A 14084-nucleotide genomic window follows, 5' to 3' on the forward strand; every position below is an offset into this window, starting at 1 on the left:
CACACATACCTGTGTGTATGTATATAAGTACATATAGGTTGTATTAGTGTTAACATAACAGGCAGTTTTAAGCATACAGTGCTATTTTTAAATACAGTGTAACATCCTAGCTATGCTTTCTCATTGTGCCTATACATTTAACTGTAGTATTTAGTCATATTTTATTTCAAAATGGCCTCTAAGAGTGTATGTCTTGAGTTTTTCAGGTAATGAAACAAAGAAATTTAAATTTAGAAAAGTATCAGTATTAACTCTAAGATGACAAAAATATGGTCGTAATTACACATTAAAGATAATTTTGAAAGAAGTAGTTAACCAGGTGAGGTTAAACAAGATTAAATGATTTATGGCCATATTATAATATAATGACAGTCTTCATTTTAAGCTACAATGTAAAGTGCTTTATTCTGAGATTAGGTATTGTGGCAGAAGCTAAAACTGCCTTTTTTATAACAGTGCCAGAATACAACCTCTTTTTCTTTTTGCACTAACAAGACTGCTTTACCACCACAGCCCACTCTAAGTAATTAAATCAATCCTTTGTACTTACCGTATTCTCCTCTAGTGACGGTACTAGATCTGATTATATGCTTCATGCATATTCAAAGTACCGCACTGACAGCTCTTTAATGAGCTCTTACTTAATCAGTATGAACAATGTTCATCTTGTTCTTTTTTTCCTCATGCATTAGAGCTAGGAACAGTTGGGAAAAATGAAACATCCAGCATTCATTTGAAAAATATATTGTACTTTGAAAAGTGTCTAAGCTGAGGAAGTTGCATTCTGCCCTTTAAAAGTCTGATGGACAAATTGGATTACTAGTATTGGATTAAATAACAAATGGTTAGGAGAGAAATGAGAAAAGCTCACTGTGATCACAGGCTTTAATATTTTTGTTACTTATAAAGCTAAAGAGGCCTTTAACCAGTTATTAAAGTCAGGATTAATTTGTAATGGTTCAACTTACTGGCTTTTAAAAGCTTTTTAAATTTTAAAAAATGTAAAGCCCTAAAAACAAAAGTATAGTGCTGTGTTATAAGAAACTTTAATTTTTTTATTACTAGGCTACGTATAGATTTCCATCATTGTGTACTACCTCAGATAAGGATTTAATGATAATGATTTCTGTTTTTTTCAATTAATTTAAATAATCTCTGTAGTGATGTGTAATGTGTCTTTAAATATTTATTTTTAGGATTATATCCATTTGAAACATGAGTCTCTTTTATTATTAGTCATTTCCTAACAATTAGGGGAGGAATTTTTGCTTCTTACCTAGAAATCATAGGCATGAGTTAAACTGAAAATAACACAGTACACATCAATATTGTTATACTCAAGGAAGCAGTGTTCCATTGAAGAAAATGATGCTAATTTAAGAGTAGACTGGTTGCTTCTAGTATTGCCTGAAAGTGTCAATTATAGGTTAAGTTAAACTCAAAACAAAGTTTTAATATGTTTATATTTTTAGAAGCCGCTTAGGTTATGAACACAAGAATTAGGCCTTTAATCACATAATAAAATAACATAAAATCTACACCTATTAATATTGCACACATGTGTCATTTCACTGATCAAAAAAGCTTTCACCAGGGTACAATTGGCCTTTTTCCAAATTGCAAGCTTTTTCTCAGCTTTTTCTTTTTACTCTTTCTTCTTTTGTTGCTACCCAGGGATTTGTGCCTATCGCAGCCTGTATCACATGACCAGTGTCAAGACATCACATGGTCCAAAGTGAATACAAAACCAGCTACCCTAAAGGAGAGATTAAAAATACTGTAAAACAATAAAGACTTTTGTTCTGACTCTAAAAGAATCTATCCTGAGTAGGCTTCATACGATTCAGTTTTAACAACATTTAAAGACGGCGCATATCCTCACTGTTCTCCCTAACAATAAATAACAAATATCTGTTTATAAGGATACTTTGAAATCCATGTTTAATTGTTTACACACAGATCAGCTTTTCATATTGTATTTTATACATTTCTTTGAATTTGTATTAATGTGGGAATTAATTATGGTATTACTGTAGTTTATGCAAGCATTACAAAGAATGAAGTAGATATATTTGGATAGCATGACAAATCATAAGCCAATATATATGATATCATTGATGTTAAAGAAACTTGTATGTGTGTATATAAAAAATTATATATGTGTTCCATATACATATCTCTCTGAGTTTGGAAGACAGTATGCTAAACCATCTACTTCTGGAAAAGGGTAAAATTGTTGAAAAGGGGATATGATTTTTAGATAAGTTTTGTCCATAGTATTTAAAACTTAAAATGAACTATCTCACTTAAAAATAAAGTAAAACTTAGAGGATAATAATGTTAATTGGGATATTTAATTTTTTATTAGATATTTAAGTTGACCCTATAAATGCTATAAAGGCATTAGACTGGCAATATTAAACAGTGGCTTAGCAAGCAATAAACCAATCATGGGTGAAATTCAAGGGGGAAAAGTCAAGGATTTGTCAATTTTACCAGCTATAATGTGATGGAAAGGAAAAGAAAAATGTGGGGAAAATTAATATTTTTCTTAACTATAATGTGGCCTACATCTGCATATACTAGCCTGTATTATAATCCTTAATATACTAGCCTTTGTGGATGAGGTGCTAAGTGATACAAATGATGGGAAGAGTATGAGGAGTAGTGAATGTTTCCTGCATGCAGTCAGTAACTTTACAATCCAAAATGCTAGACTTTCTCTTTAATCAAATATTTTTTGAACATTATTTTCATTGTAATGTTTTTTTATTCAGAGTGCTGTAGGTATTTTTTGTAGTCCAGACATTTCCAATACGTTTAATAATTTGTAAGTGGTTTATCCCATGAGGGATGATGCGTTCCAGAAAAATATATAACCATATGTATATATCTAGTTTACTTTTGGGGAGGAGAACAACCACAAAAATGTAAATTGTTATGAGTGAAAGCTTTTATAAAACCTCTGGACTTCTCTGATCTTTCTGCTAGTTTCATGATTCTCATAATGATTTTTTTTTTTTTGAAAAATTGTAACCCTGTGTCTGTCAGCACTGTAAGTTCCTCATTGAAACATAATAGCAAAACAGCCTCTGGGGAGGATTTAAAAGGTGGAGCGTTTTGTTTATGGTACTTAGTGTTAATATGATCTATAGGTATGTTTGAGGGACGAAGATATGTATGCTGAATAATTTCAGCTTTAGAAGATTGGCTTATGAGTTCTTAAATACTTATTTCTTTTTCAAGTCTTTGGATTTTAATCTTAGACGATTATAAATAGTCACATAGTATTGTTATAAGCAGTTCAATATATAGTACTGGAGTAACTAAAACATTTTTATGTTAAAATGACTTGTGCTAAACTATTATTTTGTTTGTGATATGTCTTATAATATGTATCTCTTCCTGAACCATAGGAAGGAACACCGATGAAGAAGAGGCTATGATGCAAGAATGGTTTATGTTAGTTAATAAGAAAAATGCCTTAATAAGAAGAATGAACCAACTCTCTCTTCTGTAAGTACTTAGGACTGTGCTTCTTTTTCTTACAACATTGATAAATCTTTGGCTTTTTATTATTGCTTTCTTATAAAAATTTTCATCTGAACAGTAAGAGTTTGTAAAATAGACACTGAAAAAAGTGCTATGATACAAAAGATCAAGGAATATAAACAATTTTGTGTTTAAGAAATAAATTAATGATGCAGAAAAGGAAGTTTAATTTATATTAAGTGTTAACAGAGAACACTTTGGAAAAATAAAATACATTGAAAATCAAATTCTAAGTTAAAAAATAACTTTATAAAGATAAAAATGCATTTATTATGTACTGATAATGTTAATCCAAAAATTTGGGCTAAGAAATTAATTATTTATTTAAACACAAATGACCTTATTTTATTATAAGAACTCAAGTAGAGACTGTACCAAATGTAAACATTATTAGTTTTTAGCCTTTAGTTCACTATAAGGCTTAAAGCTTGTTCTTTTCTGCTCACTAACAGTTTTCTTGTAGTATGCCACCTAGTGTGGGAATGAGCAGATTTACATGTTTTATTTTGGTGAAAAACTCTAATTTTACAATTTTTGCCATGTGTGAACTTGGTAATAGTTATAATAAAGCATGGAATTTAATTAATTGAGAATCTTTGTTTCTATAGTAAATTCATACCTGTAATACTTTCAGGTTTGTTGTATTCTTTTCACATCAAGTTTAAAGTAAGAGAGTTTATTATGAAGTATGAAAAACATTTTAGAAAATAGCCTTATACCTGGTGCTTAACATATGAATCATTAAAGAATGGGACTGTTTATCCTTAGATTAAAATATACCTCTGTGCCAGTCAGAATTAAAGGAAAAAAGTATTAGCACTAGTAAATATTCAGCTGAGGAATGTTTTAGGTTTGTATATCATTTGTTTACAGTGGCTTAAAGTTAAAGAGAAAAGTCAGTTATGAGTGGTAAAATCATTGTAACCTAAAGGTTCTTGCAAGTGTTTAATGATTTAGTAATTAGCATATTGATGAACTTTTGCAACTTGCCTAGGGAAAAAGAACATGATTTAGAAAGACGGTATGAGCTGCTGAACCGGGAATTGCGGGCAATGCTAGCCATTGAAGGTAAGAAATGCTGTAGTGGGGCGAGGTATGTAGGTGTCACTTGTCAAAGAGATTTAAAGAGTGTAATACACATCTGGTTTTACAAGGTCTGGTCTACTGGGAACATACAGGAATTGTAAATCAATGCCTTGGAGGCAGAAACGTACCCATAAAAATCAAAGGACTCTAATTCTGATAATCATCACGTTTGCTATTAAATACAAAATTGTTATTGTTCTAACTTTTGATTTGGTAAGCCTAAATTTTCTTAAAATATAAGGAGTTGAGTTGATTAGTTTTACACTTTACTTACATGCACTTTAAAGTTATTTACATTGGAAAGGTTTAACAAAGACATCATTTTGATTTTCACCATTAAATTCTAAATTTGGCCATAATATTTGATGTTAACAATGAAATATGGCACTGCCCAGTCTACTCTAGTTTGTAGTATTCCAATTGCTATTAAGTAAATAGGCAAAGATTGGTAAAGATATAAATGGAACACTTTCACATTTTTAATAAAACTTTTAAATAAATTATTTAGTAATTTTATGATGTATAATATCAGTAAACATTAGCTAGCTTAATTAACTATATAGCATTTACTATATATGTTTTTTTTTAATTCCCAGGTGTTTTATAATGCTTTTACATCTCTCAGTTGAAAATGTCTTATAGTGCAAAGATTTCTGCTTAAAAGCTAATCCTTTGGGCTCTATAAAATGGATCTTTTGTCTAATCAATGCAAATTGATTTTGCTATTCTGTATTGACCTCTTAACCCATTGACTGTCCATGGTAATTTTGTTCTTCACCTGATAAGGTACTTGATCCATAATAAGTCAATTCTAATTAGTTCAGAAACAGGAAATTTAAGTTTCCAAGGGAAAGCCAAGTGAAGTCTTATATCCTTAAAATATTTTAATATAATATTGTTGTAAACTATGTGCACTATTTTTCTATATCCTATCTTGTAAGTATAGAAGTTTCAAGTACTTATCATTTGATAAATATCACTGACAACATTTGTCTAAACCTCATTTAGAAACTACTTTAAAAGATTTCAATTAGCTAATTTCCTTCAAATGGCTATCCAAAAGTATCAAATCATGCCATTGATAATGAGTACAAAATATGGTAAAGTTATTTAAGCTGTATGAAATTACTGAAATAAAATGCACAAGTATATTGAACAGTATTTTTCTTCTATGAATTTTGTAGTGAGTTTACTCTAAAAGAGACTGGCAAGCTAAATAGTTGAAAAATAGATGAAACAAATACTATTTATATAGGATATGTGTATATGTAATACACAATGTATGTATATGTAGTATGCATAATATAAAACTCATTGTATAGTATATTCTTTATAGATTCATTATACGTTACACTCAGTATAAAGTAGTCTTTAAATATTTTTTACCTATCCTCTCCTGTACGAAAAGATAAATTGTCCCTAAAATACAATTTGTTACAGTTGACTTTTAGGGGCAGATGACCTAGCTCCAAAACCAGCATTATTCCCAATCTTTAAAAAGCGGCTTTACACATGTAAGATTTCAGTTACATTTGCAAATCTATCCTTATATATAAACTTACAATATTACCTTCTTGTGCGTAAAGATGAGTGGTAAACAATCATATTTTTGAAGAAGAGGGAGAAATATTTTTTATTTTAAAAATACTTTTAGTGCAATTCTTAGTCCTTTGATCAAAAGATTATTTAAAAAATTATATTGTCCATATGTGCCTATACCTCCAATCTCTCTAGCCATTTTCCATTGCTAGTTGAGGGGAAAAAGAGACTTGAGGAAAAGAAGCAGCCTGTTGATTTACAAATAAAGGCATTTTTCTTAGAGAAAGGCCTGTCCCACTAGCCTGGTTAGGACACAGGACATAGACAAAGCTGTCCTGGAGAAGATAGTATCCTCTGAGCCAACCCTTAAAATGGGCATACATGAAGTTCAGTAGCCTCTTGGAGTGTTAAAACACCACAGAAAAATATATGAATAGGCAACACTAGTTGGTTTTGTTTTACTTTCCTTTGTTTTAAAGCTCATTCCTTTTTCTTCTTTCCCTGTGTCTTCTGCTTAACAGTCTTTAGATAGTTTTAGTAATAAATAAATCTTTTCATGTAAATCTGCTGAAACCATTCACCAGGAGAAAAAGATAGAATATTAATAGCCACAGATACTGAAAGAAATATTAACAGCATGATTTGAGAGCAATAATAACTATAATAATCAATACATCTTAGGAGAAACCATAATCACTTTGGCCTGTTTTTTATCCCCTTTTTCTTCCTGAGGTGTTTTCATAGCAGGAGTTTCATTCTACTAAAACTAAATTGTAGGATCCCTCAAGCTGGCAAACATCATTTAGATACTTTTCCTCTATTTTTTTTTCCAGATTATTTAATGCCCCCTCAAGAAAAATAAATTCATTTCTGCACACATTGGGGTGGGCTTTTAGAAGTGGTATGTTCATTTTCTGCACAAGAAATGGATCTTCTCTGGGATTTTGTACATCTTGATTTATTCTTGGCTTAGAGTTTGAAGTGGGTACTCTTCTAAAGGGATTTATGCATAGGTTCACTATTTTTGTAGTTATGGTTTATACGATAAGCTTTTTATATTTAAAATCAATATGTAATCCTGTGGAGGAGCTTATCCCCTAAAACCCCATTTGTAAATCTATTTTAGCTTTGTTACACAGCACAGCCACAGTCTTCCATAGATTGATTAGGTACAGCGGTAGAATCCTATCAAATGGCCTGTTCTGATGATGATGCAAACTCTTTCAGGATTGCTAGTTGACTGGAACTAAAGATAAGACTTGACTGCAATCCCCCAATGTGCTCTTTACAAAACTAGTGTTAATTTTCATCAAAGTGCCAGGGTTATTTATAGTGGCAAGGTTGAAGGTTTACTATAAGAACTTTAGGCCCTTTCTATTTAAGTGTTTATAGGTATTTCTCTTGCCTTTTTTCAAGGTAATTATCAACTTCAGCAACTACACTGAATCAGGGAATGAATAATTGGCCCTGTATATGAAAAAGAAGTTTTTTTAAAATTAACAAGAAAGCTCTGTGCAGATGGACATAAACAGAATCTCTTTATTTCAACACTTTGGCTTAAATGCAGCATCAAAACTTAATCCTATTTGTTGTGAGAGAGGATATGGCTTTTGTAGCAAAAGTACACTGGAATCTTAAAATTAATCAGAATCTACATTGTAGTCTGTCCAAACCAAAAGTCAGTGAAGCTAGCTGCTATAACTGGTGTTATTGGTGAGTGATCCTTTCTTTAAATGCATAACAGGTAAACCATATATTTACATGCATATTTTAAAATAGGACATGTCTAAGTGATACTATTCAAATAAATTTTTAAAATTTAGACTTGATCATACAAATGTAAATCTTTATCAATTTTAAATGTAATATTAAATTTTTAAATGATCAAAATAATTTATTTAATTAGCCTTCAAATACACATAATATGAATATATATATATGAGTATATGATTACATATATCATAATTTATACCCACTATGAGAAGGCAAATACAAGGTAAGTGTATATTTTGTTAATGTAAAAATCTATTCACTACACACAGGTATTTGCTTTCTGACTCATTTTATAACATACTAATGTAGTAGTGATAGACTTCATATAAAAACTTGTATAAATTTATGCTAGAATATTTTAAGTTCTGTTAAACTTGATTCTTAAAATAATGAAAATTTCCTAATTGTTGTTAATTGTGGAATGTTTTTATTCCAACAGGAAATATTATTAGTGATCTAGGAAAAAAATTAAGGTTTTAAAAAGTATTCAACTCTTCAGAGGTTTAAAACATTTCTTTAATCCATATTATTAAAGTCCTAATAATTTCAAAGTTAAAAAAAAATCCTGGTATTTTAAATTACTGATTAAAGCCTTAAAAGGGACTACTCAAGTTCAGATACAAGCTAATTTAATTATTAAAATTATTTGCCTGTTGTTAAATTTTATTTTTGATTTGTTTAATTTTTTTATTTTTAGCTTAATTACATTTTTGTCTGTGGTAGAGAAATTTTATATTCCAGTTGTAAAGCTTTTATCAAAAGGCTAAAGAGTTATAAATGTAAGCCTTTAAACAGAATAGTTTACTAAGGTTAGAAACTGAATAGTTTATTCATCAAAACTGGTAATTCAATAATTATATGATGTAGTCACACATTCTTTATAAATTTAGTAGATATTTTCTGAGTTAATATTTCTAGAACTACAATTATCTGAAATTAGTCTAAATGACCTAAAAGTTCTTTCCAACCTGAAAAGTATCAATTTACCTGCTGTATAGAATAAGACTGGTTTAAGAACAAGAACCAGATTAGAAACATTTCTAACATTTCTGTCATTAGTTGCATTTAAATCCAAAGAGTAAAACTGATAGATATGGCTTTTCTTCAGTTTTGCTTATTATTGAAATTTTTATATTTTTAAAAAACTTTCCATAATGCTTCTTTATTCTTCTCCGTGCTATAGAATACTCCGCTTTTTAAGTAAGACTGTAATAGTGATTAGTTATTTAATGTATTTATTTTTGAGATGTTTTGTATTGAATGTGGATAATTAACATATGACATGTTTCATATATGTATTTATATGTGTGAGCTTATAATGAAAGGAGTAGTGATAAAAATTGAATGAACTCTTCTAGATTTTTACAGCTATTCTAACCTTTATTGCATGATGATGCATCTAATTTTTAATTTGTAAATATAAGAAAGAATTCCCTCTAGCACCATTTGCTTTCATAAAGCTGCTAAGCAGTTTGCTGTCTTGAATAAATTTTGCTTTGGAGGGGGTTGGGGGGGATTTGAACCAGCACATTCTTGTGTGGTTTGTGAAGATTCACATGGTAACCAGCGGTGTGCATTGTTAGGTTTATCTGAATAAGCACCAGCCATGTGAGTTTTAACATGATTGCCCAGGGCAATGGAGAGAGAAGAGAGAAACCCAAAAGGATTGCACTCCTCTCTGTTTTTTGGAAAGTGCATTTGTTGGGGGGAGGGGACTGCAAGAGTCAGTGACCAGGCGTTCTCTTTCTTTTTCTTTTTCTTTTTTCTTTTTTCTTTTTTCTTTTTCTTTTTTTAAGCTGGTGTCCTGTTTCCCTCTAGGTCCTCATTTGTTCTGCTATCTGCCTCATCATCTACTTCTTCTTTTCATTGTTTACCTTCCTAATGAGGGAGGTGGGGTAGACTGGGGGTTGATTGACAGCTACAAGCCCTTACAGTCTGGCCAGAGAGCAGTTGGCTTTGGTTTCAAAAGTGTTTTAAATGTTCGATTTGGTCCGGTTTTTATTAAATGAAACTGCTGCTCATCTTAAGGAAATTATTAGGCTAGCAAAGATTAGGAAATATATTAGTGGGGCCTAAAACCTTCATAAAACAGCACCTACCTATGAAAAAAGCACTGCCCATTGGATTTTCCAACCTCTAACATGAGGTTTCAAAAAGAAATATGTATTTTTTTCTTTTGCAAAAGTGCTTTAATTTAAAACCAACCAGCAAACGTCTCCAAAAGAAAACTGGCTGTGATGTGATCGAGAGCTGCAGTGTAATATTGCAGAGCAAATTTATTTTTTACTTCAAAGAAAAATGCTAATTAGCCGATTCACTACTTTTAAAGTTATTGTGAAGCATATGGCGCCCAGTGTGAGATACATCCAACTGCTAAAATAGAGTGGAGAGGAAATTAGTGAAGAATGGGCTGTTTGGGGTGAGAGTGGGGGTGGGGGAGGAGGGTAGGTTCTCTGGCAGATTCTCTAGCCCTTTCAAAATGATTTTATCGCCATCTCTGTTTCCCGCCTCCTCATTTACCCACACCCCCTTCCCAACCGTTGGGCCAACCTCTTTGGGCCTCCAGGTCCCCTCCCCCACTTTGTTGGATTCAGGTGTGTGCTGGCCATCAGCTCACACACCTGGTCTCTAGCAGGTTCCAGCCCTGCAGCACCCTTCTCCATCTGCAGGAAATATTTACAAAGTAGACTTCTGGGGTAAAGCCTTCATCATGACGGCCAAATGCCCCAGAAAATACTAACTACTGGATCCATTAACATGGTTTGCTGAGAGATGTAAGAAAACTGAAAAAGGCGGGAAGGAGAGGGGGCGGGGGCGAAACATACCGAGTCCCTGCCGTGGGTAACTAGCCTCCTGTGTTCTGCAGACTGGCAGAAGACTGAGGCCCAGAAGCGACGTGAGCAGCTCCTGCTGGATGAGCTGGTGGCCCTGGTAAACAAACGTGACGCGCTCGTCAGGGACCTGGATGCACAGGAGAAGCAGTGAGTGGGTCATGGGGTTAGGGTCCAGGTGTGGCCACAAAGCCAAGAAGTTTGTGAGAAGTTCAATCCTCGGGTCTCCTGGGAGCCAGGGCAGCCTGCAGCTGATCTGGTGCTCTGCATTCCTGCTGAGGACCCAAATGTGGGGCAAGCCTGCTCTGCCCTCTAGGAAGAAAATAATTTTGTTTCCTGTTTGACATCCAGGGCTGAGGAAGAAGATGAGCATTTGGAGCGAACTCTGGAGCAAAACAAAGGCAAGATGGCCAAGAAAGAGGAGAAATGTGTTCTTCAGTAGCATCAGACTGCAATCTCTCCCAGCATTTTAGTCTTGAGGCCCCAGACTAGAAACAGACTCTTTGATTTAAAACTTCTAACATTTACTCGGCTGAATTGTACTTCTGTACCACCACTACCACTTTTCCTCCCTCTTTTCCAGATAATATACAGAACTCCAAAGTAGCTTTAAGGATTTTTTGAGTTATATCATTTTTCGAAATCGTGTGAAATAGACTTGCACAGATACCTTGTGAGTGATTGGTATTGGAGGTTTTCAAGAAACTGTTTTAAAAAATCACTTCCTACATTTTCCCTCAGACAGAAAGAAAATTTCAAACATTTTGTTGTTGTTGTTGTTATTGTTGTTATTCATAGCATAATGACTGTGGGAGGGGGGCAACGAAGGGATAAGAAAAATGATATGAATGATTTTTTTTTCCAGTCCTGCCATATGTAATAATCTGTTACCTAAATCATAGTTAGATCATATTCAATCTACTTATTAAACTGTGTACTATTTACCAGCGGGGTTTTCTGCAGTTGTTTTGCAATTCATTGTAAGGATAATAGGCTTTCTGCTTTCCTTAGAGGTTAGCCCTTTAAGGTAGTCTGAGACAACAGGTCCTGTGGTTTGAAGGTGAGCTGAGGGGATGAGACTAATTGACCTGCGGCAGTTTACAAAGACAGTTTTACCACCTGAGTATGCACCATCTTTTTCTCTGGATAATTATTTATTACATCTTGCTAGATCCCTATATTTTGATAGGTCTCAACATTGGCTCAAGAATGCTGTTAATATTTATTCTGTATTGATAAAAGTGTGTCTTGCCACTATGAGTAAATACCCCGATTAATATTTTCTTCTCTAGCATAGCACTGTCATTTTTTTGTGTGAAAATGGTTATCTGTTTATTTATTACAATACTGAGTCATATATAAATTTTCAATAAAAGCAGAAACTTTCTTACCTTAAACACTGTTGCTGTTTTTCTTGAAATGAAAAGTTGAGTAGAAGTTTGTGCATCCATAAGACTTTTCATGTGAAAATGATCTGGAAGGAAGGATACTGGACTGCATGTGGAACTGAATAAGTTTACAGGATCCCAGAGGAGCCCTGCTGACACACATATGCAAATTGAAAAGTAATTAGTTATATTCTTAAAGATTGTAAACTATTATCTCTTTTGGAAAGGGTCATCTCTTAAAGATTTGAGCAAATGTGTGATTCCACACCACTGGGAAAAAATATTCTTAGGAATTTTTCACATTACTACTTTAAATTGTCACAGTTTTGCTGTTCACGATTTTCCTGTGGAGAACTGTGTCTTCTGATAACCACTAAGTCTGCGGGTATTGAAGTGAAAGGAAGGGGTTGTTTGGGAAAGGTGAGTTGGGGGAGGAGTGTGTGCAGGTATGTGAGATGAGGAAAAGGGGAATTTTAACAAGAATTTCTAGGCCCCAGATAAAACTGGCTGTTCTACAGTAGTTTCCATCACTCCTCTACTGGGGTATCCAAACAAAGAAAGCTCGTTCAACAAGTCCGGAAACTTGGAGAAAACACTAGCTTTTACACTTAAGCCTAGATATAGCTCTCTCTCCCCCCACCCCCCGTTCGAAATGTTTGCTGCCACTTCCAATTGTCACTCTTTAAAAGTGACAAAATTTTGCCACGGTAGAATATCTTCATGACAAGAAAAAATTAAGTTCCTGAAAACTTACTGCAACTAAATGAAATCGACTTTTTGCCCTCTTTATTCGAGCAGGAGAACAACTAGCTGCTGCTCTCCGGGGAAAACTCAGAACCCGCTTTAACCCCTGGGAAACTGGCTGATGGCTGCCTTAAGCAGTCTAGGGTTTGAACGAACCGCAGCCCCCACTCCCTCTATAAACTGGATTCAAGGAACCTTCTGAGGGGCCTCGAGGAAAGGCGACTTTCTTTGCCCCCCCCCCCAGTAGCTCGCGATCTGCCAAGTGACAAACCTTTTAATTTAAAGTCCCAGATTTGCTAGGTTGGTTGGGGGGCCGCTGTACGGCCCCTCACCTTGCCCCTCCTGCTTCAACTTCCAGACTCGCAGGGTTTTGAAATATTTGGGCTACTCCGCGGCGCCTGAACGCCCCTCAGCGGCGGTGGAGTGCGGGTCCCCGGGACTGCCACTTTAGGCCCGCGGCAAGCGAGCCGCGATTCTGCTTCACTGCGAGGTACCCAGGGGCTGGTTCCCCAGAGCGCGGAGAGCCCAGCGCGCCGAGGGACTGGGCGCTTGAAATCCTGGTCTGTGGGATCAAAGACTCTAGGTCTGGGGGTTCGCCAAGGTGCGGGAGCATTGGCGGTGGACGGACCAGTGAAGAACTTTCGTCCCTGATTAAAAACTTCGGGCTCTGAATTTAAATCTATGCCCCTGTCTCCGGTGTTCTCCGGGATTCCAGCCTCGCCTCGAGGTCACCTGGATGCTGGGTCCAGGTCCCAAAGAGTCCCAGGTCCTTTGCCCCGTCCTGGTCTGTGAGCCTTAAGCTTGGAGGCTTCCCCTCGTCCAGCGCGGTGTTCACTTTCCACTCCCTACGCCGCTGCGGTTTGCTGGAGCGGTCGCAGCTTCTGGCCCACAGTTGCCCACCTGGGTTTTTGCCTAGTGAAGGCCGCCTCAATCCTCTGCTCCGCTTTCAAGAAACTTTCATCTCAGTCTCTCGCCTTCTGGATTCACCTCCCTCTCCCCTTAGGTGTCTTTCTTGCCTTAATCCTGGGGTTTAGGAGCTGAGCGTGAAGAAAATTCGCCCAAAATTTGGGATTAGATAAATACCCGGGGCGGGGGGTGGGGGAATCCGTACTACTGGATACCTCCCGACTTCCCCGAGAGTGGAGGCAGCATCTGGAGCCAAGAGCGCCGG

General features: G+C 35.0%; 1 protein-coding gene across 11 annotated transcripts in view; it reads left to right on the forward strand.

Annotated features, from left to right (window-relative positions):
* Nucleotides 1-12119, forward strand: part of Ehbp1 (EH domain binding protein 1) — a 350335-nt gene extending 338216 nt beyond the window's left edge. For 7 of the 11 annotated variants that reach the window (XM_010609755.3, XM_010609756.3, XM_010609757.3 and 4 more), the window contains 4 exons: nucleotides 3417-3516; nucleotides 4547-4620; nucleotides 10817-10931; nucleotides 11133-12119. In XM_010609755.3, the coding sequence (XP_010608057.1) occupies nucleotides 3417-3516; nucleotides 4547-4620; nucleotides 10817-10931; nucleotides 11133-11223 (380 nt within the window). In that variant the 3' untranslated portion in view covers nucleotides 11224-12119. The remainder of the gene's footprint in view (nucleotides 1-3416; nucleotides 3517-4546; nucleotides 4621-10816; nucleotides 10932-11132) is intronic. The other 4 variants (XM_010609762.3, XM_010609759.3, XM_010609761.3 and 1 more) reach the window with 1 other exon arrangement.
* Nucleotides 12120-14084: the final 1965 nt, after the last annotated feature.

This window comes from Fukomys damarensis, unplaced genomic scaffold (genome assembly GCF_012274545.1).
Source record: "Fukomys damarensis isolate Sample0158 unplaced genomic scaffold, DMR_v1.0_HiC HiC_scaffold_2, whole genome shotgun sequence".
NCBI lineage: Eukaryota > Metazoa > Chordata > Mammalia > Rodentia > Bathyergidae > Fukomys > Fukomys damarensis.